General features: G+C 46.7%; 10 protein-coding genes across 10 annotated transcripts; 8 read left to right on the forward strand and 2 right to left on the reverse strand.

The window, feature by feature from the left end:
* Positions 1 to 739: 739 nt before the first annotated feature.
* F5147DRAFT_76644 (uncharacterized protein) lies at positions 740 to 1,650 on the reverse strand. The gene is made up of 3 exons (XM_041440773.1): positions 1,595 to 1,650; positions 1,010 to 1,541; positions 740 to 962 (listed from the first exon to the last, which is right to left on the reverse strand). Exons 1-3 carry the CDS (start codon positions 1,602 to 1,604, stop codon positions 956 to 958), a joined length of 549 nt encoding a protein of 182 aa, XP_041284959.1. The 5' UTR covers positions 1,605 to 1,650; the 3' UTR covers positions 740 to 955.
* Positions 1,651 to 2,711: 1,061 nt separating this feature from the next.
* Positions 2,712 to 4,669, forward strand: F5147DRAFT_728826 (RAI1 like PD-XK nuclease-domain-containing protein). The gene is made up of 7 exons (XM_041439343.1): positions 2,712 to 3,155; positions 3,220 to 3,330; positions 3,380 to 3,618; positions 3,667 to 3,754; positions 3,806 to 3,851; positions 3,902 to 4,283; positions 4,342 to 4,669. Exons 1-6 carry the CDS (start codon positions 2,773 to 2,775, stop codon positions 4,265 to 4,267), a joined length of 1,233 nt encoding a protein of 410 aa, XP_041284960.1. The 5' UTR covers positions 2,712 to 2,772; the 3' UTR covers positions 4,268 to 4,283; positions 4,342 to 4,669.
* A 98-nt stretch (positions 4,670 to 4,767) lies between these two features.
* Positions 4,768 to 6,959, forward strand: F5147DRAFT_76714 (uncharacterized protein). The gene is made up of 2 exons (XM_041440839.1): positions 4,768 to 5,057; positions 5,259 to 6,959. Exons 1-2 carry the CDS (start codon positions 4,902 to 4,904, stop codon positions 6,795 to 6,797), a joined length of 1,695 nt encoding a protein of 564 aa, XP_041284961.1. The 5' UTR covers positions 4,768 to 4,901; the 3' UTR covers positions 6,798 to 6,959.
* A 1,022-nt stretch (positions 6,960 to 7,981) lies between these two features.
* F5147DRAFT_781585 (uncharacterized protein) lies at positions 7,982 to 8,602 on the forward strand (the record flags this gene model as incomplete). Its single annotated transcript, XM_041442672.1, has 1 exon — positions 7,982 to 8,602. One exon carries the CDS (start codon positions 7,982 to 7,984, stop codon positions 8,600 to 8,602), a length of 621 nt encoding a protein of 206 aa, XP_041284962.1.
* A 1,506-nt stretch (positions 8,603 to 10,108) lies between these two features.
* On the forward strand, positions 10,109 to 12,025 carry F5147DRAFT_76746 (uncharacterized protein). Its single transcript, XM_041440895.1, has 12 exons — positions 10,109 to 10,351; positions 10,407 to 10,439; positions 10,490 to 10,509; positions 10,562 to 10,576; positions 10,637 to 10,675; positions 10,744 to 10,772; positions 10,831 to 10,844; positions 10,894 to 10,986; positions 11,095 to 11,154; positions 11,213 to 11,347; positions 11,399 to 11,636; positions 11,694 to 12,025. The coding sequence occupies exons 1-12, from the start codon at positions 10,276 to 10,278 to the stop codon at positions 11,776 to 11,778; spliced, it is 837 nt and encodes a 278-aa protein (XP_041284963.1). The 5' UTR covers positions 10,109 to 10,275; the 3' UTR covers positions 11,779 to 12,025.
* A 525-nt stretch (positions 12,026 to 12,550) lies between these two features.
* Positions 12,551 to 14,295, forward strand: F5147DRAFT_76766 (uncharacterized protein). The gene is made up of 11 exons (XM_041440901.1): positions 12,551 to 12,621; positions 12,677 to 12,779; positions 12,832 to 12,945; positions 13,016 to 13,044; positions 13,103 to 13,116; positions 13,170 to 13,205; positions 13,361 to 13,420; positions 13,478 to 13,612; positions 13,665 to 13,902; positions 13,959 to 14,007; positions 14,068 to 14,295. The coding sequence occupies exons 2-11, from the start codon at positions 12,747 to 12,749 to the stop codon at positions 14,260 to 14,262; spliced, it is 903 nt and encodes a 300-aa protein (XP_041284964.1). The 5' UTR covers positions 12,551 to 12,621; positions 12,677 to 12,746; the 3' UTR covers positions 14,263 to 14,295.
* Positions 14,296 to 14,597: 302 nt separating this feature from the next.
* F5147DRAFT_728840 (MM3350-like domain-containing protein) lies at positions 14,598 to 16,895 on the reverse strand. Its single transcript, XM_041439344.1, has 16 exons — positions 16,721 to 16,895; positions 16,603 to 16,667; positions 16,531 to 16,555; positions 16,449 to 16,477; positions 16,319 to 16,402; positions 16,192 to 16,262; positions 16,029 to 16,139; positions 15,908 to 15,971; positions 15,822 to 15,857; positions 15,743 to 15,771; positions 15,608 to 15,695; positions 15,483 to 15,558; positions 15,360 to 15,429; positions 14,936 to 15,310; positions 14,856 to 14,880; positions 14,598 to 14,804 (listed from the first exon to the last, which is right to left on the reverse strand). Exons 1-16 carry the CDS (start codon positions 16,866 to 16,868, stop codon positions 14,748 to 14,750), a joined length of 1,353 nt encoding a protein of 450 aa, XP_041284965.1. The 5' UTR covers positions 16,869 to 16,895; the 3' UTR covers positions 14,598 to 14,747.
* A 420-nt stretch (positions 16,896 to 17,315) lies between these two features.
* On the forward strand, positions 17,316 to 17,658 carry F5147DRAFT_588464 (uncharacterized protein; the record flags this gene model as incomplete). Its single annotated transcript, XM_041432091.1, has 3 exons — positions 17,316 to 17,369; positions 17,423 to 17,484; positions 17,538 to 17,658. 3 exons carry the CDS (start codon positions 17,316 to 17,318, stop codon positions 17,656 to 17,658), a joined length of 237 nt encoding a protein of 78 aa, XP_041284966.1.
* A 193-nt stretch (positions 17,659 to 17,851) lies between these two features.
* On the forward strand, positions 17,852 to 21,478 carry F5147DRAFT_748601 (uncharacterized protein; the record flags this gene model as incomplete). Its single annotated transcript, XM_041440087.1, has 13 exons — positions 17,852 to 18,105; positions 18,382 to 18,700; positions 18,752 to 18,970; positions 19,034 to 19,213; positions 19,262 to 19,458; positions 19,516 to 19,723; positions 19,782 to 19,939; positions 19,989 to 20,085; positions 20,140 to 20,319; positions 20,375 to 20,572; positions 20,638 to 20,970; positions 21,028 to 21,300; positions 21,326 to 21,478. The coding sequence occupies 13 exons, from the start codon at positions 17,852 to 17,854 to the stop codon at positions 21,476 to 21,478; spliced, it is 2,769 nt and encodes a 922-aa protein (XP_041284967.1).
* Positions 21,479 to 22,568: 1,090 nt separating this feature from the next.
* On the forward strand, positions 22,569 to 23,780 carry F5147DRAFT_551080 (uncharacterized protein; the record flags this gene model as incomplete). The annotated part of the gene is made up of 4 exons (XM_041430403.1): positions 22,569 to 22,950; positions 23,012 to 23,253; positions 23,326 to 23,454; positions 23,505 to 23,780. Coding segments are annotated over 4 exons (1,029 nt in total), but the record flags the coding sequence as incomplete, so codon positions are not given.
* Between the last annotated feature and the right edge of the window lie 1,587 nt (positions 23,781 to 25,367).

Here is a 25,367-nt window from a genome sequence, read left to right on the forward strand (position 1 = left end):
ATCTCTGTAGCAACATAACATCATCTCGCAGCGGTATCAACTCTCATGGTGATGGCCATGTTAATTGAAGGGAAAAAATACAGCTCAAACGAAGGTCAAACAGAGATCAGCCAAGACAGCCGTGGGTGAGATCTGTGGAACATCCCCTCATCGATTAATATTGTTACTGATAAGAACGTCTTCGGTGTAATCCGTAAATGCCATGCCGTTGGATGATTCGGCAAAATTAGACTTCTATTGTCTTTTGATAACATAAGTTTCCTCGAATTCCGAGGCATTGCGCTGTACCTTTGACAGGATGACGGTATGATACGCGATAAAAGGATGTACGTATGGACATGTTACCATAGCCCTGATCTCTTTGTATTCATGCCTGAAGGTTATATTAATTAAGGGAGGTCGTTCGAACACTTTCAAGTTCTGATGAACAGCAGCAATATTGTGGATTCGAAGACGGTATTTCAGCTGAAATATTCCATCAAGAACGTTAAACCAGAGTCAGGGGCTATGTTGGAACGAGTGTACTCGAGCTCGCCAATCAGTTTGGATTGCCATGTGCAATGCGTATCCGTTCTCGATGAAAATTTCCACGTGAAGAAGCTTTTTACAATACGAGTTCGGATGCCGGAATATTGACGTGCATATGCATCCCTAGGCCTCGATCGGCATATGCCAGTGCCATCACGTACATAGGAGTCCCACTCAAGAACTTTCCCAATCCCGATCACACCTAGATCGCAAAAGGTAACAGCACTAGTCCAGCGTGCATCTTGAATAGGCATTTAGTTTATCTGTGGTTCGTCAAGTATACATGACACGGAGTAAGTGTAAAATACAATATGCGTAGTCCTCATAGGACATGTAAGTAATATCGTGCCAGGAATCATTATTATCATCAATTTGGCTCTAAAGGGCCTAGAAATACATAAAATGCGAGACTTGTGTTGTGCGTTTGTTATATCCTACGAGTTGATAAGCATCGATTCTAATGGACTAGCGTATTGCTCACCATCTTGGTCGGATCTCTCGTTCGGGATAGAGATGCATCAGAATTTGGTCAGTCCTGTACTCAGACTCTATTTCGGATTGCGAAGGGCGGTGACTTGAGCATGGTACACCTGTTTGCGGTCGGCGATTTTCCGTGCCTCTCGTAACGCGAGGAGCTTGCCCATAATCAGGTCGGCGACCTCGTTCGTCTGGTATTCTTCTGTCAGACATGTTCGTTCCTCCCCGTCGCACGCCGAGCTCGGGTCCCCTCTCACTCCGCCTCATCTCTGACATCTTGCGTTTCCTCTGTTCCTCTTCAGCTGATCTACGAGCCATGGTCATCTCTTGCAAATAGTGCTCTGTCTCACGCGCTCGGGTGGATGCGATCTTGTATGTGCCCTCGCAGTAGAAACCTCCGGGGACACCGCGACATTGGTAAACACCTTTGACGGTTTGCGGGTTATTGGCGTAGTGGCAGTCTCGTTGGCTGCACTTGTTGTGGAATGGCGATGGCCATCCGGGAGGAAGAGCAGATGATTTAGGCTTCTTCGTAACTATCAGTCAGGTCGTTAGTGACTGGGAAAATGAGCAGGCAGCGAGTACTAACAGAAAATCATGATGAGAGTCGTTAGTGCTTAATAGTGTACAGAGGGAGAAAATCTGAAGGGGTAGAAGAAGTAGAGTTAGTACTTATGACAGCATAGGTTTATGCTAATAACCCACGGCACCTCGACCCGGACACGCAGTCACTTCGTGTTTGGAGTAGTAAGGACAGAGCGGTGCTTGGTGACTGATGCGGCATGTTTCGTCGACGCTAGAGTTACGTGTGCACCCGTCCTGCCAGATCGCCGAAGATGCAACACATAATTCGGATCACGGATGATAAGTTTTGGTAATAGGAAATGCCGGGGCCCCATTGCTGCTGGACTAGTAATGATGCGACAACAAGATTGAACAGCTCAAGTTGGACTCGGCGAGGCTCGGATAAACGTTAAATGACACGTCTCAATGCCAAAGGAGTAACTCAAGGAGGCATTAAGCTGGTACTGAGCGCGATTCGTGAATCACACTTACCTGCACAAGCTAGCCTCAGGGCTGCCAGCCTGAGTGAAGCTAGAGCTCTGCAAACCTGTTTGTCAATTGAATGACAAGATTCGGTCGAGTCTTCCTCCAATCATTGAGCTCCAACGAACGATGGTTACGATATAGCTAAAATGTCGGGGCCTAGACTCTCACGGTTCCCACCAGGGTTTATGCCTACTATTAATTGTAGGTAAAATGTGTCATGGGCGTGAATCAGGATATCCCAGGCTAGTAGAACAACCCTTGGCTGATTCAGACGTTTAGGTAATGGGTAGGCATTCCTCACAGTCGACTTCATTCAATGAACCACCATCTGCTGTTATTGGAGACAATGAATATAATTCAAGCTCACAGCATGTCCATGTGCATGCAAACTGTAAAAATTCCACGAGGCCCATCAGAATCAGCCACGACAGTCACGGTAGTGTTCTCGAATTAATTCAAGACGGCTGTTCACCACGTTGCCTCGATATTACTTTCACGGCACGAAACGGAGATGAGCCATTTGATGAGCCTAACTTGCGTGATGATTAGGCAAAATGCACCTTACACCTGTTGCTGCCAAATGAGAATGCTTATGCTTGCCAGTGTGCACGAGCTGCCTTGTTAAGCTGTTGTTTGGCAAAAGCTTCTGAAATAAACAAACTACCTGTCGCATCCTTGACCACTACCTGCAACCAGTAAGTACTAATAACAAATATAATGGGTCTTAAGCGGTCTGCAGAGGATGATCTCTTACCAACCGGGAAGGTGGCTAAAGCCAAAATAGAAGGCGATTGTGCTCTTGCCTTCCCAAGCCTTTCACATCCAGTTTCACATTCACCCGCGTTTCAGCGCCCTAGTCAACTTATCACGTTTTCGTATTCACCCTCCCGCGTTCTACAATTTGACGACTCTGCATTGCGCTATTTCGTCAATCCACCGCATGGTGCGGATCTCAATCACGGTTACAAACGTTGGACACGGCGTCCAGAAGAACGTGGACGCATTGATGGTTTGTTGAGCGCGTGGTCACGGTTCAAGACAAACCTCAATGGGCAAAATCCCGAGATTGGAGTGATAAGCTGGAGAGGGGTTATCACCAAGTGAGATGTCATCTCATTCACTGTATGATGTTTGTTTACCTGAGGAATGCTTTTGGTGAGAGAGGATATTGACAGCACCTTACGAAGAGCGAGATGCTTGGGAGCTCAATGTGATGTGTGTCGACGGTACTATGTACTTTGAGGAGCATCTTTCAGATGCAAGACTAAAGGAAAAGTGAAGCCTTTTCCCGTCTTACATGCGTGTCTTACTCATGTCGAGGAAGGAGCGACCTGGAACCTCGGCAGCTGCTCCAGTCTTACTATGGATATTCATTTGAATCGTATTGCACGTCATCAACTCCGAACGAACGTAATCAACATGCTTCTGGTTCCTCCTCTGGTACCTCGGGCGCTGTTGGCTGGGGCGGCGATGTTGATACCAATGTTCAGTGGTGCAGTGTTGTTAAGACCAAATTGGGTGATACGCGGATCGTCATTGGTGGAGAAGTAGACTGCGTTCGAGGTATGTGTCAATTTGCGTGAATAGATAGGAGACGTTATTTGGTTACAGGAAGATATACCGGAAATACTGACAACTTCGTGGAACTCAAAACTTCACTATCGATACGTGGCGCACAAGACGAAGCCAGGTTTGAAAAGTAAGTATCATCTGCGTTTAGACGCTTACAGTTCCTGAGACTATGCGACAGAAAGCTTTTGAAGTTCTATTTCCAGTCATTTCTGCTAGGAGTTCCGGTATGCACAATGACACTGAAACAGGACCTTCTAAATGCACCGCATTATAGGAGATCTTTGTTGGGTTTAGGAAGCCATCAGGATACTTGACGACTACGCAAGTCTTCCAGACTGTACAGATACCTCGTCTAGTTCGGGGAAAGCCTGGCGCGTGGGATCCCAATGTCTGTCTAGCATGGGGAGACCAATTTATAACTTTCCTCACGAACACCGTCAGAGGAGGCTCAAAGGGTAATGTGTGGCGTATCAAATTCACGCCAAAGATAGGGGTCTCTGTTATTTTGCTAGACGATGTGGACGTCAGGGACGTCGAAGGAGGGGAACGCCGCGTGGGATTTCTTCCAAGATGGTATTGGGAAGAGATAAATGGTGCCGTTGCGTATGACTTAGAAGTTAAGAGTCCAAGCAAGGAGTGAAGGAGTGTCGTCCAAGGTAGGAATGGTCGAGTGCCTTTTGCATGGAAGATATAAACTAAAATAGGTCTTCACAGATCATATGCTCATCTGATCGAGACTCATAACTGTCAGCTGGGTTACAGCTATTCTCGCGAGATGTCTTTTAGACTCACGTGAACTCCGGTTATCTTGCCGTCGACCTTTTTGTATCCTGTTATCTCAATCTCATGCCGTGCAACCGGCCGATCCCCACCGATCGAACATAACCCACTTAAACCAACCATATGGTTTCTGTTCTGCACTCACTACGCGCTCCCGACAAACGTAAAGGAAAGTGTAGATAAAAACGATGACTTTTTCATTGAACGCGATGAATATTTCTCTGTGAATTCTGAACCATTATTAGCTATTTGCGGGTAAAAACAGGCACAAACCGGCGGGTGCGGGTAAATCGACCCGTGGGAATTCGGATGAATAAGACTAGCGCGTCGTCGCGCGTGCCCCATTCCTTAACGCGCTCCCCGACGTCTCACACAGCGACCAGTTTCCTCTCTTGGTCCCTAGGTCCTACATCTGACGGACAGACGCTATCACTGTGATATATTGTGCTTTATTCTGTATATAATCACTAGAAAATCCCAGCGACGCGCTCCTTATGGTGACTCCGTCGTCTTCGGTGACCTCAGCGTCCCCGCCAACGACCTACCTACAGCCCTACAGTCCTTCTACATCGATGGATGTGGATCCAATAGAGAAGGAGGATAGGCTGAAAGCTATCCAGAAAGTCATGGCGAGTACGGAGCTTTCGATGGTGAGTTATTTCATTCCAGACTGAGCACTTCGCGGGACGCGTTGGCAGGCGGCCATTCGCGCCAACGATATGGAAGGGCATTCAGAGTATCGTTTACTCTGTGCTGCTCGTATACCGGATCCCCCGCTGAGATTGCTGTGTGTGGGGCGCGGTCGTGATATAATAAGAGAATACTAACATACTCCTCTCTTCTTCTCCTAGGTGACGCGCAATCTTCGCGCCCGTCTCTCGTATGCCTCATACAAGGCCACCCATAATATTTCTCATGTCAAGCTGATCGACCTCGAGGCGAAAACCCGTGCCCTGGCTGCTGCTCCACCGCGCCTGATCGGCACTAAGCGCAAGGCCACCACCGGCAATAACTATTACAACAATCCCGCCACACAGGGCACAGTCGCAAGGCGTGGAGCTATGGCTCCTCCCGCCGTATCTGCGACTTCTGCCCTATCCGTTCCTCGTTCCCACTATCCCACGACTGTGACAGGTTCCAGTCCCAACGCGACTCAGAGCCTGTTTACCACCCTCCTCGGGCCTCCTCCATCGAAACAAGCCCGAACAGTTCGCAACTCAACAGATCCTCCTGTCCAGGCAGCCGCCCGCTCGACTGCCGGATCTCGGTCCCGAGGATCGGACCGTGCGTCTGCCGTACGCAGCATAGCAGAGAGCACCCGTGCACAGTCCCGTAGCCGCAAGGAGGATAACACTCGGTCCAAACCCAAACGGGGCGACAAGGGCAAGCAGAAGGCGTCCGTGGCGGACTCGGCGGATGTAGAGAGGCAGGCTGTAGCCACTTTGACATCGCTTCTCCAGTCGCGTCCTTCCGTGGCTAGCGTGTCATCTCCGCGGTCCACGCTCTCTACCGCGTCTGACGCGAGCTCATTCCAATCTTTGTCGCAATATGCACAAAGTTCTGCTCGCACAACGACAGCAGCAACTTCGCTGCTGCCATCAACCGAGTCATCATTTAGCATGCCTCGGGCAGCTACCCCACCCCGTAACTCGGGTGACAACATCTACTCCACACCTCACACAAATGACGAGGAGGCTGCTAACCTCATGCTTTATCTACATACATCGCCGTCTCCCGCACGCCCTACAACCACCCGGGACAGGGATACCCAAGATTTTGCAGCCTACAGAGCCCTTGGAAGCGGTTCGGCATCTCTCCTTACTAAGGGAAAGATCCTTTTTCCAGGCCAAGATACTAGAAGCTCGCTGAGATCAGAATGCAGCCTTACCTCAGAGACTTTACCTTCTAGCCAAGATAGTACGCAACCTTTGAGCCAGCCATTGGATGTCGCTTCCCCTGGATCTCTCGCGCCTGCGCCATCTTTAGAGCAAACAATTATTCCACCTACTCCAACTTTGAGTGCTGAATCCTCATCACTGTTACCATCTCCGCCTTCACCTTCTAGGCGCAGTGATACTTCGAACGGTTATTCGGGTTCGCCATCAAGCAGCCTTCACGCCCCACCCACTCCGGGGAATGTCCCATTCAATCTCAATGACTTTATCAATGTTTCCCCCTCCCCTGCCTTTACAGCTGCGCCGCGTGCAGCAGTATCTCTCAAATCTGGTCCGAGTGCTAATTTGCGTGCGGATGTCGGCAGAAAGCTTTTTGAAGAAGAGCAGCAGCGGCACCACTACCAGGGCACTCATGGCACCGTCAGCAGTTTCACTGACATCCATCATGACAGAGGCGGCGTCCTCGGCGCTAGTATCGACCTCGCAAGCACTTGATTTATCTTTCCTATCCCCATCTGCTGGCTCCTTCACGTCTCACACACTTTCCATGTCGCATTCTTTTTCATCAATCATGCGGAATCCCTGTTGTATCAACATGAAGAACAGACTCCCTTGTATCTACCACTCGACCCGGCTGGACGACGACGCTGCAATCTATCCACTTGTTGTCGGTTTTTGATATTATCCGCAAGGCATGGATTCATCAGTATTGGGTATCATGATTCAACATTGGCAAATTGTCATTACTATCTATTTTTACAGTCCCCATCTCCTCATTTACGGTTGGATCATGACCTTCTGTTGAATTTACGTCCATAATGATTTCTTATCTGTTGTTTACTAGCCCTGCTGGAGAAGCATCATCAACTCCTTGTCACTTTTGTGAATCAAGCCAGTCATCCGCTGGATGGTACCTATATATTTCATCGTCCATCTTCATCTTTTGGCTGTTTCTCTTATCCCGTTCATCCCTGTTCTCCTATCTGCCATGGTAATTTATTAACACGGCCAAACCTCTTGTTTGTTTTACCATGTTTCTTTATCGCCATGTGCTAATACTGTCTGCATCACAAATACACAACGTTTCTTGACTCGTACAAACAATCTCACTTTTTAAACAGAAATACAATGTCGACATGTCAACAAACCTTCTCCTCGGGAGATTGTTGATTTCAGGCGTGTCTATTATTTTACGTGCGTTGTATAGAATGAACATATCCACCATCACACCTCGACTGAAATCGAGAATTCTTCGAGTGAGTGTTTAAGCATGTAGAGTCTATCTCATCACGTTCATTCAAGTGCTACAGTTAAATTTGCCACAGTTGAGGACGTGCTGCGAAAACCATCATAAAGCGAGGGGGAGTTTTTGCCGTCAAGATAACGCGTGTGCGCAAAGGCATGGTTTAGCGTAGGTACACCGGTTCATGCATTGTCTATGATCTTAGACAACCACTGCAAAACAACTGTGGGTTTCGGTGAGAGTCCACTAATGGTCGTTGCACTGCTCTAACATATTGCATCCCTACTAGCTGGATTACCACATTGTTAGCTGTGACCTTTTGTCCATAACTCGCCACAATTTGGACAACCACAAGTGCAACGCGCCACTTCAACTTCTTTTGTTCTGCACCTTATATAAGGCTGGAGAGACTTGTCATTGCCTCCCTATAACGAAGATGCCTTCTTCTCTTTCCAAGTTATTCAAAGCCGCGACGACGAATGTCTCCTCTCCGAGTCATCGTCACGACTGTCACTCTAATGACCTAGAGACCACTACAGCTCCAGAAACTGAGACTTCCGTCATCAGACAACAACCCGAACCATTCAAACTCGTCCGTCCACCGAAACAGTCCCACATCAATCCGATCATAGGTCGTCCTTATATCCAGTACTATGGATATGCAATCCCCAACGACTGGCTAATCCGTTTCGCGGAGAAAGAATGTCCAGAAATGTTGCCCGAACGCGATCACAGATACTACGAGCGTGACGCCATGTTGCGGGCACGCGAGTTCATCTCAGCTCGATCGGACGTCTGGTCGTTCGATTTTAAATTTTGTTTCAATCCCAAGGAGGGCGAGGTGCCTCCTCTGTGGTTGGAAGCGTTCATGGCTAAATACTTTAGATCCGGCGATGAGGAAATTAGGGCCGTTCAAATTGACACTGTTCCGGTGTTAGCTGTGTGTTCTGAACAAGACGACTCGTTTAAAGAGCGTCCGACGCAAGAACAGATGGATATCATGACACAGTTGATGGGGTATGCACCACGATGGTGGGTGTGTTGTGATTATGATTGAATGTGCGTGGTAGTGGGTGAGATATATTATTGAATATCGAGCTTTTTTGAATTGCGTGCTGTAGCAGTTACATACACCAGATCTCAGGTACTAATACATGTGATTGAACGAGATGTGGATTCTGCTGATGATCTGACGGCGGTCCACGTTTGAATATCAGCTCATAGCTTGACCCGTGACCCGTCCTTGATCATTAATTAATGCAGGCCTGGAAGAGTTTAATGGAATCACGAAATAAATCGTACAGATTTCACGCCGAAGCGGTGGGCTGGCATTATTTAATGATTCGAGAAGTTAGCCAAAGCCAAAGATCGATAGCCTCGAGGTCAGAATTGTCGTAGTACAACTGGTGCCGCTGGCCTCTTGTACTTATGCTTAGGGGGGACTCCCTGGTTGGTGCACAAGCTAGGTTGTGGGCCGTGGCAAGGGTCTTCGGAAATGGGCCACCTTATGAGTTCGATTATGGCGGACAATGTTCAACTCTGTACCACAATTAATCAGAAGAGTGAGATGGTCAAGGTGTACACTGTAAGGCTAGCTATGAGTTCGACGGGGAAATGATGGGTCACGAGTGATGAGTGAGGGGGAGTTAATTCACCAAAGACACGAAAAGTAAGGACATGCTTTTATATCTAAGTCGGTGCTTATAGCGGTACAAAGGGAACTCCATAGCCAGCAGAGTTTTTTTGTGTGCGCAAACCAAGTTCAAACAGGAAACCAATTCAAATCGGTACAAAGGAAGTATTCCATAGCCGGCGGTCAAGGGAATTCCGTAGCCAGCGGAGTGGTACTCCTTCAACAAAAGCTACGCAGGATAATCACCAGGAGAATGAGAGCAACCATGATCGATGGTGGGAGGTTGTTCTTTATGGAGGAGGGCTTGGTTAGAGTTCGATTAATCGATTATGGCCGGATGCGATGTACAATTCTGTATACCCGTACATAAGAGTGAAATGATTAATTGGACACAAATAAGGGAAGGTAAGCCCTATAGGTACTTGTAGAGAGGATCCGGGAATCAGATCCCCGAGTACACCGTTCGATGACGGCGTTGCGTAAGGACCAAGGCACCAGGTACAAAGGTCAGTTTTTTCCAGAGTGGTCCTAGTAAGTTCTGCTAACATGCTAAATGGCCTTACATAAGCGTTTTGTTTTGTGCCGGCTAATTAGCCAGAATTTGTAGTGATTTTTTCTTGTTGGCTAAAACTTTCCTTAGACTCTGGCTGGTCTGGACTATCGGTCCTCACAAGAAACTCGGACTCGGACTTACAGATAAGCCGCGGAAAATAAATTGAACCATGGTCAACGGTTCTGCCAGATGTCGATCTTGAACGTTGAAACGTTGACTGGTAGCGTTATGTATCGTGTGGAGAGGCACGAATGTGGTTCAAGTTTGCTCTTCTTTCACGCAGTGCCGGTCCCCGGGACATGGATACCGGACTCGGACTTTCGGCGATTGTTGTTAGTACTTGCATTCGGATGTCTGACTTCTATTACTCTGCTCTACTTCGCATCGCAATGCTATTTACTTCAGCCAATCCGAAAGGGCCTTGACTCAGAGGCGGGCATCAATATTCAGACGTTGAAGCATTGAACGGTGGTATATCTAGCACCGGAACAAGGCTAGCCTGAGATCATTATAACCCCCACTCACTCACACAGAACCCTCGAATATGACCATAGTACTTTCAAACAGTCCCAGTGGGTGGCCAATAATCAATTCGGGTATTTTTTACAGCTATTGTATAGGTTCGTCATATCAGTTGGCGATGTTTCGATCTAACGTTGACTTGCGGTTTCGTAGTTGCCGCAGGCCTTGTGGTGCTATATGATTGGGGTGAGCAGCACAGTGTACGAAAACTGCTGATATTCTCATGACATTTCCAGTACTAACATTCGGACAAGAGGTAGGTCGGTGCTATTGCCGTGGCAGCCAACTCGCTAAGAATTGTGTCATAGATTGAACTGATCTGGGTGAGTGGCAGAGTCCCGTATCAGGGGAAACGATAGGAGATTATAATGAATTCGCGACAGAGGCAACGCTGGTCTCTCATGACTGTGCTGTACATGGTTGTGCGTACCTCATGTTATACTATGGCGTGATTGACAGTTGTGCTGATCCCAAAATATTAATGTTCCAGATACGCTATATCGTAATACTATATTCTATGTATGTTATGGTAGCCAACAAATTAGTGCTATGCTAATAGAATATCTCTCGTCATCAGTATCATCGTTCTAGGTATGTCTCATATGTGCTGTGTTCAATTATTCTCACCAGTGGCACACAGCAAGCATGCCATCGGTATCGCTGACGGATGCAGTGAGTATTCGGCTACCCTCTCATCATGATTCCTATCCAATGAAAACATTAATTTGTAGGGGTGAGTAAGATTCTGACCATTGAACTTGGCTCAACGTAGTAATGATTCAATAGGTGTGAGTCCGAGTATCTGATCCTAGTACGAGGATGATCGCTAATAGTGTTTCAGGCGATATTATGATCTACGCAATACATGGGACAAATCTGGCCGTAGGCACCATGTTGGGCGGTAGGTCACCCAGTTTCAATACCTCTGTGATATTGACTCAACTGAAACATGATGCAAGTCATCATGATTGCTCGCTTACATGCTATGTATCAAAGATCTAGAACGATGCTTATCTTCCTTGTTATTATCTTCCTAACCGTTGTCATCACCTGCGGAGTAATCGCAGCAATAGGATTAAAGGATCTAGTGCTGGGTGAGCTTTATTTGTTGTCTTGAAGAACACAGCTCATTGAACGAACACCAGAGGAGCTGATACTCTCTGGCATATATATGTGCTATCTTGGGTCTGAGGGGATTGTCCAGCTTTGGAACACGATAGTTTGGGTGTGCTACATTTTTTGGGAGTACCTCGCATTGTGTCTTTCAGTCTGGATCGCTATAAAACACTTCCGTGACCTGCGACGATTCGGCCCATCAACAGGATCGACCATCGGGGATTATTTCAGAGTGCTGATAAGATCTCACGTGCTTTATTTTACGAGGTGAGCTTGTAATATGAATGCGGTTATCTTTTCCTGCTCAAGTTCCGCACGTACTAGCTTTGTTTTTGTCTCTTCCCTCCAACTTGTTATCTTTCCAGAGCTTGTGGTGCGCCGACCTGTTGCTGACATCTGCTTCTGCTGACTGCTCATCATTTCTGTAGAATTCGAAGTATACGGGAGCTCAGATACTCTATAGTGCATATCAGATTTTATTTGGCGTGCAGATGTTTATTCTGGGACCACGCCTCATCCTTGGCGTTCGAGAATATCACGCTGAGCTCGTAGCCGACTTCGACGAAGAAACTAGCATGAATTCGATTGTCTTCCAGGGTGTACATGTATCAACTAGCAGTACTGTGTAGGGACATACTTTATATATCCAATTTCTGTCCTTTGCAGATGTAGCTTTATGTAGGACATTACAATAGTCTAGTCTCTGCAATGTCCGATGACACCCGGCACAAACGGCACCTGCATATTTTCAAACTCCGTGCATCAATGCATCACTTGCGTACCAGTCTAACTGCATCAAAATCCCCCACTTTCAAAAGACGTACGTCGGGCTCAGGGTCACGAGTCTATCGATATATCCATAGAGGGTATTCGCATTCGTGTTTAAAAGGTACAGTAACTTACATTGGTACCTAGTGGGTATTCAATATTCCTTGATGAAACCCTGTACGCCACTGGAATGTACTTCATGAGGGTTGGTAGTGATGCGCCAGTACCGGTCAGACAACGTTCCGGATATTGGAAAATGCATCAACGTTAACAATGTATACGTGGCATTGCCGGTATTATCATGTAGATTTTGGCGGTACAAACACTGAACGGTGGTATATCTAGCAGGAAGTTCCGAACATTAGAAATAACCCCCAACATCCCCCGCTCACTCACACCCATCCCTCGAATATGACCCTCGTCTCAAATGATCCGAGTTGGTGGCCGATGATCAATTTGACTATTTTTAACAGCTATTGGATCGGTTCGTCGTGTTAGTTGGTGACGTCTTAATTTAACATTGACTTGCGGCTTCGCAGTTGCTGCAGGCCTCATGGTGGTATACGACTGGGGTAAGCAGGACAGTGTTCGAAAACCGCTGATATTCTTATGATATTGTCAGTATTAACACTCGAACGAGAGGTAGGTCGGTGCTATTGCCGGAGTAGCCAACTCGCTGAGAATTGTATCATAGATTGAACTAATCTGGGTGAGTGGCAGAGTCCCATACCAAGGGGAACGACAGCAGATCACAATGAATTCGCGACAGAGACAACGCTGGTCTCTCATGACTGTGCTGTACATGGTTGTGCGTACCTCATATTATACTATGGCGTGATTGGCTGATTGGCAATTGTGCTGACTCCAAAATGTTCCAGATACGTTATATTGGACTACCGTATACTGTGTATGTTTTAGAGGCCAACATAGTGGCGTTGTGCTAATAGCCCATCTCCCATCATCAGTATTAGCGTTCTGCGTATGTCTCCTATGCAATGTTCGATTCTTCTGACCGGCGGCACACACTGGCAGCATATATGCCAATGGTCTCGCTCACAGATGCAGTAAGTATTCCGCAACCATCTCACCATACAATGAATATATTCATTTGTAGGGGTGAGTGAGATTCTGATCATTGAATTTGGCTCAACATAATAATTCAACAGGTGTGAGTCGGAGTGTTTGATCCTACTACGAGGCTGACCACTAATTGAGTGTTTCAGGTGATATTACGAAATATGCAATAAGCGGGACAAATGTGGTCGTACCTGTCATGTTGGGCGGTGAGTTACCAGATGAAATACCTCAGTGATGTTGATTCGACTGAAACATGATGCAAGTCATCATCATCGCTCGCTTATATTCCATGTATCAGGGATCTAGAGCGATGCTTATCTTCCTTGTTATTGTCTTCCTGACTGTAACCATCACATGCGGAGTAAATGTGGCAATAATGCTCAAGGATACTGCAGCGGGTAAGCTCGACTTATTGACTTTGAAGAACACACCTCATTGGACGAGCGCCAGAGGAGCTGATACTCTCCGGCACGCATATGTGTGCCTTTGAATATGATCGGGATGCCCAGCTTCTGTACTCAATAGTTTGGATGCTCTACACTGCTTGGGAGGGCCTTGCACTGTGTCTTTCCATCTGGACTGTTGTAAAACACTTTCATTACCTGCGACGACTGGGCACATCGACAGGATCAACCGTCGGCGACTGTTTCAGAGTGCTGATACAATCTCACGTGCTTTATTTTGTCAGGTGAGCTTGTAATGTGAATGCGGCTATCTTTTTCTGCTAAGTTCCGTGCGTGCTAGCTTTACTTGTGTCTCTTGCCTCCAGCTTCTTAGCTTTCCAGAGCCTGTGGTGAGCCGACCTATCGCTGATATATGCTCCTAACTACTGCTCATATTTCTGTATTTAAAGCCTATGGGAGTCCCGACACCCCGTAGTGTTTCTCAGATTTTCTTTCACGTGCAGATGTTTGTTCTGGGACCACGCCTCATCCTTAGCGTTCGACAATATCATGCTGAACTGGTGGCCAACTTCGACGATGAAATTAGTATGAATTCGATTATCCTCCAGGAACGTGTACATATACAAACTAGCAGTACTATGTAGGGAAATGCTTACCGGGTGTTCTGCAGGGAGGAGAAATCTGGCCGAGGATCCGTTGTGGTATTTGCTTAAGCTATGGTGTTTCAAAGTACATTTGAGATAAGGTTTGTGTAGACGAACCCATTTCTTGTCGGTACTGGAAGTCAGTGAACCGCTCGCCCACACTTGCACCAAGTAGTAGTCATATCACCCCGAGTACTTGAGTGGGTGACATGTCTGATTGTGAAATCAGTTACTTTTGAAATCCAGTAAATCATTTATCGTGGTATAGCCACGAGTGGCAGCTCTGATAGCTTCAAGGACATCAAGGAGATGCAGTACTAGGTGCTTATGCAGCTGCAGGATGGAACGTGATGGACGCAGTGGCCACCGACTGGGAGCTGGGCCACAGTTATTCGTGCTTACATTGCAAAGATACGGTAAACATATATTATACTTTGTTTCATGTAGGAATGATATACCAGCATTGGAGATGATATGGAACGGTATCATTTTTTGAGATACTTGCGAGAGCACTGCTTTTTGTGTACATCTTTCCAGTGTACCTTGATAGCACATTCGTCAGCAACAAGACCTGCAAAATGTCTCAATCATACCTTCTGGTGCTCAGCAGAACAATATCTAGACGACATCCTGTTTAGCATCATATCACCCCAGTTTGTTCAGAAATGCTCACAAAATGGCCCTGCAACCACTGCACGTCTTAAGATCCTGGCCACCAGGCTTTCCACAAGCAGCACAAGCCGACTGACTTCTTTTATCCTTCGTGCTGGACGTTGTCTCCTGCCAATATCCATGGCTCTCGTGGTCCCATTCGCGCTGAATGCTCTGACCTTTCTTGAGTTTGCCCGTCCTGGAATCATGTGCGCTGGGGTTGATAGGCATGGTGAATGCCTTCATGCCCGCCCTGACTGAGTTGGGCGAACTCAGTGCTGCGGAGAGTCGCTCGTTAGCCTGGTCGACGTCAAAGGCGTCAACGTCGAACAGAGAAGGAGGTTTGCTGAAGCCTTTGTAATTTGGGCAATCAAGAATTTCTCGTCTTTTCTTAACCCTGGAGAGATGTTCAGCACTGAAATTGAATCAAAGGGAAACCCTAGTACTGCTCGGTGTACGAATCAGTGTCGTAGGCCTTGAGAAAGTTTTGGTATTGGTACGACCCTCTCATATTTTCTGGATGATAGTTTGACAAGTGGAATATTGTGTACATTAGAAAAGTAGCTCACCACCTGGGCACATGCCCTTGCCATCGAGTATCTGAACACGTCCATACGACTCCTCGACGGGAAAAACTTTCTCGATCTGATCGACGTAAAATCAGTCCAATATCAGGCAAGGTATTCGACCGTACCTCGATTTCGTGGTGCCACTTGTCCCCATAGTCATACAAGTACGCAAACGTATCGCCCACTTTTGAAAACAAGTGGGCGAGCATATACCTAAGTGTCTTCAGAATCAATGTGACACGGGGAGATTATGCTCTTACTTGTCATCCGGAAGGTAAACATATCCAACCTAGGGTCGAGATGTCAGACGCTCCAAACATATTCCCTAGGTTTACGTGCCTGGTTGATATGCATTATGTCTGTTGCGTTGGCGTCCTATGTATGTAATTAGAGATGGACTATGACGTAAAAGTGGCTCAGTTTACCTCAGGACCAAATACAGCGCCGTCTCTGAGATCCGTGAACGTGTAGCAGTGGAGGTTTCGTACCCTACACACAAAACAATGGCCTCAGTGTGTAAATAGAATCGGGACATCAAATGAGTACCAGTTCAGAATGGGCGAAAGGACCTTATCCTGGAATACGCCTATCTTCATACCAGCTGAGAGGCGCACCCGGCGCCATATGCGAGGGTCGCCATTGGCATCTTGCAAGAACCTTTGAAGAACATGTCAGAGAGGGTGCGGCATCATTTATACAAGTAACATACTTCAAGTGTATCTTGATCACAATATCTTTCTTGTCAAGGTCTGCGAGATCAAGTTTGCTGAGCTGGTCGCGCTGCGAAGACAATAACAAGTCAGGAAAAGAACGGAATTACCTCAAAGCGCACCCACCTTACGATCCTTTAGAACATCCATGAATTGATTTTCAGGCCAGGGTGTTCCACCGCGGTTGTCGTAGGAGAATTGGTGGGCCATCTAAAGCCAAATAAACGAGACGATCAAACCATCTCTATGAACTTACTGTTCTATACATCATTTGGATTCCATCGACTAGTTTGAAGAGTCAGGATATACAATCTACTAGACTCAGAATATTTGCTTACAGTCCCAGATATTATCTTCGTTGTACTGTACACGTCAATTAACTGATTCGGAAGGATTGGTAGGCGACATACCGGAAATATACCCCAAGTCTGAATCTGTCCATGGGGACCCGGTTTTGGCTTGAATGTACGAGGATCTTGAAAGAGTAGGACATCTAGGACTCGTCCTCAAAAGAGTCGAACCACTTACCCTCAAAAAAAGTCTCTGGCATGCCTTCGCCATTATCTCCAGAGAGAAACTTCACAAATTTGGGTTTTCGTGTGGGGCGCGTCGTAGAGCGAGGAGGAATATCCTCACCGGTCAACGAAAGTGTTGAAAAGAGTTTTGTAAAATCCATGGTTGCTGCTCAACAGACATAGTAGCATGTGCAAGGTTGATAGCGGAATACATAACGCCCAAAAAGGCATATCACTTACGCCGCATCGGAGACGCACAAACTTTAAACTACCTTCTTGAATCTTGACCCAAGGTGACCGCCCTCTGGGCCAGTCTTCCATGACACATATAATGCACAACCTGTGCATAAATTTGATCTCAACTCACGATATTCTAGGGTTAAACATCATCGATTCATCTGTCGAGTGACGTGGTCACGAATTCTTGATAAATGTATTATGATTCACACTAATTTAATGCGGGGAAACATGAATTGTGCAAACAAACAAACAAAGGACAAAGTTCAACAAATAGCACTACCAGATAAAAGGACTGCAGCTAGCCCGTCTTTCATCAGTGCACCACCCTTGCATCTCCCATTATCAGTACTACTTCTTACACGTTCAAGATGTCTAGCAACGGAAAAGATTACACGTACACTGGTCATGGTACCAACGACCAAGTAAGCGCCCGTTTTGCGAGTTAGGGGTGGTGATTAACAAACACTTTTCGTAGGGCAATCACTACTGCTCACGCGACTACGGTAGCAGCGGTACTGGATACCACTATTCTAACAAGTAAGTTCTCATCATGAATAATTCTTGATTGGTGGTACTGATTATATTGACAGCGACGGGAGTTATTACTACAACAACCCGAATGGGTCCACTTACTACAACAGTGGCACAGGGTACTCGCAGTACACTACTCCCAGCGGACAGACTCATAAATCCAACGGTTCCTCGAAGTGATTCTAGGTAATTTGCCTATTTTAATAGTATAACATTAGCTTCTGACGTGGTTTATCAGGTGTCGCAAATTTCCGAAATCGATTGTAATCAGGAACCGTTGGTATCACGTTACAATTGGATTACAATGATGCTATCAACCTTCATGTAATCATTATAGCGGAGTTTCAATCGATTACAATGCGGTTACAACGTTATGGATATCCTACAGCTCGCCTTCGACCACATTCTCAACAGTTTCCCTCCCTTGCCCATACTTATATATTACCCGTCTATCCAGGACATGGCCCCCGAACGCACAAAATTCTGCGATCTGTGCAAACAAGACCTCAAACCACGTGGGTGGTCCACTCATTGCAAGGCCTGTGAGAAGAAGGCTGAGAAACAGCGTCAGAATCAGCTTGTTGCGGAATCCATTCGAAGGGAAGATTTAGAGGCAGAAGCAGGTATGTCCAAGTTCAATTCATTTGTCTATCAGTCTAAGTTTTTGTATTTAAACTGACTCATAGGCCCTTCAAATTTAACGAGACATCAATCATCACGCGCAAGTGTCAACGATTCAGAGCGTGCCAATGAATTTATGGGAAACGAGATGGATGATGGCATGGGGTATATTGACGGTAAGTCAGAATCTTAATTACATTCGTTATGTATTATAATTCATGACTCACTGTTCACAGATCACTTTGCTGATGCCGATGTCTCTGAACGTGCAAGCACTCCCAGATTCCGGGTTGACGACATTAGGTGTGAGTATCATCCAAGCAGTGGGATCCCACCTGAGGTCCACGCTTTTGAGGACTTCAAATGGTGTCCAACCCCACTGGCATCTATCCCGCCTAACCAGCACCCCTGGGCGCCATTCAAGTCGCGACTAGAGTTTGAACTTGCTGAACTTGCCCTGGAGGCTTGTTTGAACAACGAGCAGACTGATCAGCTCATACGACTTTGCAACCGGTGCACTTCCCGACAGGAGAAGTTCACATTCCGGACCCACAAGGACATTCACGACAGGTGGGAGACTGCTTCCCATCGCCTTACGGGGGTTATTTCTTTATTTCTCTGATCTTTAGCTTCTGACGACTCTCAAGTTTAGTTTACTCAAGACATGATTTCAGTACCGTATGACGGTACCATACGAGAGTTTGATCTACACTATCGCAATCTCTGGGAGTGGGCTACTGATCTCCTTCGTGATCCTCAGCTCTTTCCGCACATGGTATTTGATGCGCAGCGCTTCTCAAAGTTTGATGGCGAGACATTTGTAAACTTTGTAGATGAACCTTACACGGCTGAAGCTTTTTGGAATGTTCAAGTATGTAATACTGCTGTAGTGATTTCTTGTATTCATGAATTGATCTATTCTTTTGCCTCATAGTCTCAGCTACCAGAGGGCGCCAAACCTCTGGCGTTTATTCTGTATGCGGACAAGACGAAGTTGTCCTCATTTGGTACCGCAAGAGGTTACCCTGTTGTTGCACGCCTTGCGAACCTTCCCACCGACATTCGCAATGGTCAAGGTATGGGTGGTGGCTACGTTGTTGGGTGGCTTCCTATTGTATGGAGTATTTTATTAGTTAGCGGTTAGCACTGATCGTAGTTCTAGGTGAAGGAGGAGAAGGATCACGCTGGCAAGCCAAGCTGGGTCAATTTCAAGAACGCTGTTTGGCACGAGGCGTTCTTGAAGATTCTCTCTCCGCTAGCATCAAAATCTAGTACAGGTCAATGGTTTGAATGTCTTGACAGCATCCAACACTGGTTCTTTCCTTCGATATTAATCTTGTCGGCCGATTACGAGGAACAGTCAGTGCGTTCGTTTATCTGTACATATGAATAATTGACTACTTGTCAATGTATTAGATGTGTTATGTCGCTCACTCGAGGGATCAAGTCCCTGTGGCCATGCCCAGTTTGTCTCGTTCCCCATGACGACCTTTTGGATACTTTGAAGGCCTATCCTCGTCGAACATCCGATCAGTCACAGAACGTCTTGCAGGTTGCGCGGGGCAAGCAGACCGCTGAAGAGAGAGATGATATGCTCAAACAATATGGACTTCGTGATGTCCAGGTAAGATTCTGTTATCTATAGTACCAGCGGTGTTGTATTACTAACCCAACCATGTTAGAACGCTTTTTGGATCGTTGCGCTTACTTGTGTACATTACGCACTCTCGTGGGATAGGCTCCATTTCAATGGTGGCCTGTACCGCGATCATTTGTGGGCCGAACTGCAGAGAATAATCATTAGTCTTGGGAGAGCAAGTGTAGCACAGATGGACCACAAGTAAGTCTATAGCTTGCAATTTAGGACTTTTTTGATTTCGTGTTACTAGCTACGAGGCGTTTCCACGGTGGCGCAATCTCAAACATCTATCGCAAGTCATGAGCATTTCCTTTGCGGATAGTAGCGTGTATGAAGACATTTCGAAGGTATGTTTTCGTAGGTTCTTATTGATGAGTCGAGTCTGATGGTTGTTCTCTTAGATGGTGATCTATGCTGCACATACCATTGTGACTGAGGACGAGTGTCCAATCGGCTACCTCTTACTTCGTTGTATTCGACTCTTTCTTGAAGTCGATTTATATGCAGCACTCGAGGTTCACACAGCTGATACTATCCGTGCAGGCCGACACGCAGTTCAAGCGTTCTCAACCTATCTCCAGGTGTGTTTTCTCGACTTCCCTCGAAATTGTTCGTCAATGAATCTTATTATAATAGCAATATATAACTAAAACAGCCGACACGAGCGACAAGAACTGGAACTTCCCCAAATTGCACATGAGTGTGCATATCTTTGACAACATCGAAGCTAAAGGAGCTACACGTAACTACAACACGAAGCCAAACGAGAAGATGCACGGGTCGCTGAAAGATTCGTATCAAATGCGCACCAACTTCAGGAATGTGGCGCCGCAGGTAACAGATTTTATTCTCAATATCATTGACTTGTTGATCTTAGACTACTGCTACAATATTTACAGATTCTTCGCATCAATCATTGGCAAGTGGTCGCCGAGAGCATTTGCCGGAACATATCCGACTTCGATGAGTATCAGTCACGCGATGTCGACAATGTGCTGGACGAAGACAATTCCGTGGTGGATGATTTGGTCGTCTCGAACGACTCGCCTCATGTAAAGCTTGGATCCAGACAAGCTCCACAGACTTTTGAATCTGTCGAGAACACTCACAGACATGACAGCGCATTTACTAACTTTCGTATCAGGCTCAATGATTTCTTAACTAACTTTTTACCAGCCATTCAAGTCCCTCTACCAGGCGGAAAGCAGGTCCAGCTCAAAGCAAATGGCAAGGTACGATGATCATTGTCCAGTTTGGCTGCGTTCTGTTATACTGACGTGAAGGGATAGATTACCGGGTGCCGTTTCTTAAAGGTTAACTATGAGTCATTGGTAGATTGGCGCCAACATACCGATTTCCTTCGTTGTAATCCCAAGTTCTTTGGTACTCTGCGCTTCGACTGTGTGTTCGTCCAGACAACCGACAAGATCATCTTTGGTCGCCTGCTCTTTGTTTTTGAATGTACACTGGAAGATACAGCCCTCTCCCTTGCCCTTATTCACCCATTTGATGCTCCCACTGGTGTTCGCATCCGAAAAGACAAGCATCTCTCCATCTTTCGTGTGCGAGCAAGACTCCAGGGCGCAGGCTGAATTTTTTTCAGTAAGGTCGATCATCCGCGGAGCTTTCCTAGTGCCGGATGGTAGCAATGATTACATTGTTGTCGATACTGTTGACACCGACATGTTCCTTCGTGTGAAGGCGCTGCATCTTGAGGCAGGGCACCTTGTACGTGTTTGATGCCACACATAGTCTTCCTCCCCTTACAGATGGTATGCCTGCTTACTAGTATCTTCACTCGTTGGTCTCACTGACTGTCTGCTTTTGCCTCTCGTGAATACCAGGCAATGTCATCACCGCCTCTAGACATACATTCCGCATACTCTGCCTCATGATATACCTCATTTTCCTCGGCACCGACTTCACTCTGTTCAATGCATCAACGCCTTCAAGACTTTCTCGCCATTCATGATCAAGCTCTCTTCCAAGAACCCCCAAGATCACCTAGCACTCATCAGCGCTGGAATCAACAACTCGATCATGGCCCAACCCCATCTTAATCACCAGCTATCTCCATCACCATACGCGTCCTCCCAACTCCATCTCTGTCACTGACCATCTCCTAGACGCATCCTCCCAACCCCATCTCAGTCGCCACTAGACACGTCCTCCCAATTCCATGTCACCGGCCATCACCATCACTAGATGCATCCTCCCAACCCCATCTTAGTCGCCACCAGATCGTCCCTGGGGGATCCTGAACTACCTTGAGGGTCAAAGGTCGCGAAGCGTCCATCCTGGGGGATCCTGAACTACCTCGAGGGTCGAAGGTCGTGAAGCGTCCATCCTGGGGGATTCCTAACTACCTCAAGGGTCTGAATCAGCAATCAGACTATCAGCCGGTTTGTGACGAGCCCTTTTGATGCACGTGTATTAAGGTTCACTCTTTAAAGTTTCATCTTGCGAGGGCACCCTCTAGTCTGTGCGCTCGTTTACGTGCCTCACATCAGTTTGCCGCTATCAATCACAATGCCGAGCCACCATAGTCATTACCCAAAGACGTAAGAAGATGTGGGTAGGCAACGTGTCGAATTGTATATAAGGTGCATCACACCATTTCTTCCTTCGCTGTCTTGCCACTGAACATCTTGTAGGACAATGTCTCATCTCTCAGTGCACATATCGGACAGCAACTCCGATGACGACTTCGATGAGGGCAACATCGAGCAAATCTCCATCCCAGGGCCCAACGCCTCCAAGGGAGATTTCATGGATGTACGTACTAGCTACAACTTATTATCTTAACTATATTCAACTTGATATCGTGCTCCAGGCAGTCAAAGCATTGCAGCTCGAAGTTCAGCGTCTGTGCGAAGAAAATCGTGCTCTCAAGGAGAAGAACAAAGTTCTACTTGCCGAGAAGCCCAAACGGAAGCGGCGCGTTGAAGCACCTGATGAACTCGTTGCTCACGAACAGACCATCTCACTGTATGCTCGTAAATACGGCATGACAGTGGAGATGTTTCCGGACAATGAACTTCTCACCAAGAAGCTGCCGGATTTGCCTACACCATTCGATAGCCATGACCGTTACAAGACTGCTGCAACTCAGGAAACGGCCTTCTTAGACGAACTTTACAAGCATTTCCCAGAACGCGTCCATCGAGCCATACAGAGTGTGTACTTCAAAGACCTCGTACGTCACATATTTTGTTTTGTTCTAACTATCATCTGATGTATTCTTTAACTATGGTAGGTACATAAGTGCATCAGCGATGCTCGTTCAAACGAGATCAAAAAATTACGTGGCAGTTGCTGGAGATATTTTTGACCTTCCTGCGAAGTACTTTGCCAATCCTAGTTTCGACAGAGCCAGCGTTGTCGAAATTCAAAAGATGCTTGGAGTGTCTGGCAAGACGCAGGCTTATAAAATCTTTCCGCCTCTTTTGTTCCCAGGTCTGCAAGAAGACACCACCCTCAAGACTGTTTTCGGCAACTGGATACTTTTCGCCAAGGTGCGCTATCATTCACTGCTCGTATATTTGTATCATGTATGCTACTTACTATGACAATGGTCTATCTACTAGATTCTGAGAGCATCACTGCATGGCGTCACCTCGCTTCATCAAGAGCCTTGTGGCGGATCAAAGACTAATGCTCGGAAGTGGAACTTTCAACAAGTCACTCCAGGATCTATCGCATGGGCGGCAGTTATCGTACGTCGTGTATATTGCATCAAATATATCTACTGATGTTTGAACTGCAGGCAATATTTCTGCTCTCACCCGACTCCGAATTTCCCGGTTCGGGAGTGGGGAAATCATCGACCATCAGTTACAAAGACCTGTTCTTTCAATATAAGAAGATGCTCATTACAAAGTGGGACACCAGGCGCATCAAGAATATTATGGTCAGTATCAACAACCACATTTTTGGCACCGCAAAGTTGTCCACCCTCAATCCCGCTGGTGGCGAAGACTTTTCGGATGAAATCAATCGCGCTATGCTCGCACTCGACATGTCATCAGACAGTGAAGCAGATGAGGTTCCACCAGCATCAGTAGCGCTACATGAAGGTCCAGGCCCAGGTCTCAATGCAGGTCTCGTCAACCGACCTGCAGAAGAAGCATCTGAATCAGCATCTCGAGCTGCTGCTCATACTAATGTTGAAGCAGACGAAGCTGATGTAGATGAAGCTGATGGTCAGATAATAGGCAGGGGCCGAGGGAAGGGAAAGACTAGGGGGAAAAGGGCAGTAGCAACTCATAGCAATATTCGTCGTGGTCGTTCTCAAAAAGTCTCATAGAAATCGTTACAGTTAGTGATCCACCGTCTAGTGTAGTGCATTGCATTTGAATTTGAACGCGAAAATGTCGTTACAATCGAGTTCAATCGACAATGCTTACATAACAACGAGATTACAAAATTTTTCAGAGACTTTAATTCTACAGCAACCACATTACAACTGTTCTGATACTCAACACCGCTACAGCAGCTCTCACCACCATCCGCTATTAGTAGATGATAACTTTTCCTTGGACCCTCTGCCTTTAATGAAACCAAGACCCCCGGGATGATCTCATGATTGAAGGTCGCGTCATTCTCCAAGGACGAGGACACGAAGTTAGCGACGAAGACCTCCTGGACCAGCAGCAAAAATTGACTCAACGGTAAGCAGCATATCCATCCTAGAAACAAAGATATTAAACGAAGACCCTGATGATCTCGTAGATGAAGGTCGCGTCGTTCTCCAAGGACGAGGACACGAAGTTAGCGACGAAGACCTCCAGCAGCAAAAATCATCAACTATTATAATAAACCACGGTAAGCAATACCCACCCTAGAAACAAAGATATTAAATGAAGACCTTGATGATCTCGTAGATCAAGGTCGTGTCGTTCTCCAAGGACGAGGACACGAAGTTAGCGATGAAGACCTCTGGCAGCAAAAATCGACTAGACGACAGTAAGTCATTCTTACCGCAGCATATCCACCCTAGAAACAAAGATATTAATTGAAGACCCCAATGATCTCATAGATGAAGGTCGCGTCGTTCTCCAAGGACACGAAGATGGCCACTCACTCATACTCAAACAGTTCCGTCTTACCAGAGAGGCATTTGACCGCCGGGTGATCAGTAAGTGGTCCGTTCAATTTCGAGCCAGCTCATCGCTCACATTCCACATGCACATCCATGCCACCATGGCCGCTCGCTCATACTCAAACAGTTCCATCTTACCAGACATCGGCCATCGGGTCATTGCCTGAGTGGAGTTGAAGCCAACGGGAGAGATGTGCGGCTGACTCGCACTCAGTCTAATACTGGTGAATGATTTCATTGATGTGGAATGGGAACCCTACCGCTAACTACAAACTATATCCTCCAGAACCCTACCTTCATCCAACCGCACCCTCCAGCGCTACTCGAACTCAAACCATGTCCTCCCAGCAATCAAAATCCATCGAGTCGGAGTTCCTTTCCCCCCATGTTTCCGCCAAATGAGTTCCAACTATGACAACCACCACCACCGCATCGTCATCCACACCAATGAGATTATCTGTGGAGATGGATATATGGAGGAGCATAGGGATGTATTACGACGGAATGCGCACCCCGCAGATGAGCCAC

Source organism: Suillus discolor (genome assembly GCF_016758755.1).
Source record: "Suillus discolor strain FC423 chromosome Unknown F5147scaffold_143, whole genome shotgun sequence".
NCBI lineage: Eukaryota > Fungi > Basidiomycota > Agaricomycetes > Boletales > Suillaceae > Suillus > Suillus discolor.

Excerpts from the sequence above, each read along its gene's own strand:
- F5147DRAFT_728826 (XM_041439343.1), top strand. The coding sequence starts at position 2,773 with ATGGGTCTTAAGCGGTCTGCAGAGGATGATCTCTTACCAACCGGGAAG. Across the intron at positions 3,331-3,379 it reads GATGCAAGACTAAAGGAAAA|GAGCGACCTGGAACCTCGGC; the intron begins GTGAAGCCTTTT and ends ATGTCGAGGAAG. Across the intron at positions 3,619-3,666 it reads AGAAGTAGACTGCGTTCGAG|GAAGATATACCGGAAATACT; the intron begins GTATGTGTCAAT and ends ATTTGGTTACAG.
- F5147DRAFT_76714 (XM_041440839.1), top strand. The coding sequence starts at position 4,902 with ATGGTGACTCCGTCGTCTTCGGTGACCTCAGCGTCCCCGCCAACGACC. Across the intron at positions 5,058-5,258 it reads CGAGTACGGAGCTTTCGATG|GTGACGCGCAATCTTCGCGC; the intron begins GTGAGTTATTTC and ends TTCTTCTCCTAG.
- F5147DRAFT_76746 (XM_041440895.1), top strand. The coding sequence starts at position 10,276 with ATGACCATAGTACTTTCAAACAGTCCCAGTGGGTGGCCAATAATCAAT. Across the intron at positions 10,352-10,406 it reads TTTTTACAGCTATTGTATAG|TTGCCGCAGGCCTTGTGGTG; the intron begins GTTCGTCATATC and ends GCGGTTTCGTAG. Across the intron at positions 11,155-11,212 it reads CGTAGGCACCATGTTGGGCG|TCATCATGATTGCTCGCTTA; the intron begins GTAGGTCACCCA and ends ACATGATGCAAG.
- F5147DRAFT_76766 (XM_041440901.1), top strand. The coding sequence starts at position 12,747 with ATGATATTGTCAGTATTAACACTCGAACGAGAG. Across the intron at positions 12,780-12,831 it reads TATTAACACTCGAACGAGAG|ATTGAACTAATCTGGGTGAG; the intron begins GTAGGTCGGTGC and ends ATTGTATCATAG. Across the intron at positions 13,206-13,360 it reads CTCGCTCACAGATGCAGTAA|GTGATATTACGAAATATGCA; the intron begins GTATTCCGCAAC and ends TGAGTGTTTCAG.
- F5147DRAFT_728840 (XM_041439344.1), bottom strand. The coding sequence starts at position 16,868 with ATGGATTTTACAAAACTCTTTTCAACACTTTCGTTGACCGGTGAGGAT. Across the intron at positions 15,696-15,742 it reads GTTTACCTTCCGGATGACAA|GTATATGCTCGCCCACTTGT; the intron begins GTAAGAGCATAA and ends GAAGACACTTAG. Across the intron at positions 14,881-14,935 it reads AGTGGTTGCAGGGCCATTTT|ATATTGTTCTGCTGAGCACC; the intron begins GTGAGCATTTCT and ends GATGTCGTCTAG.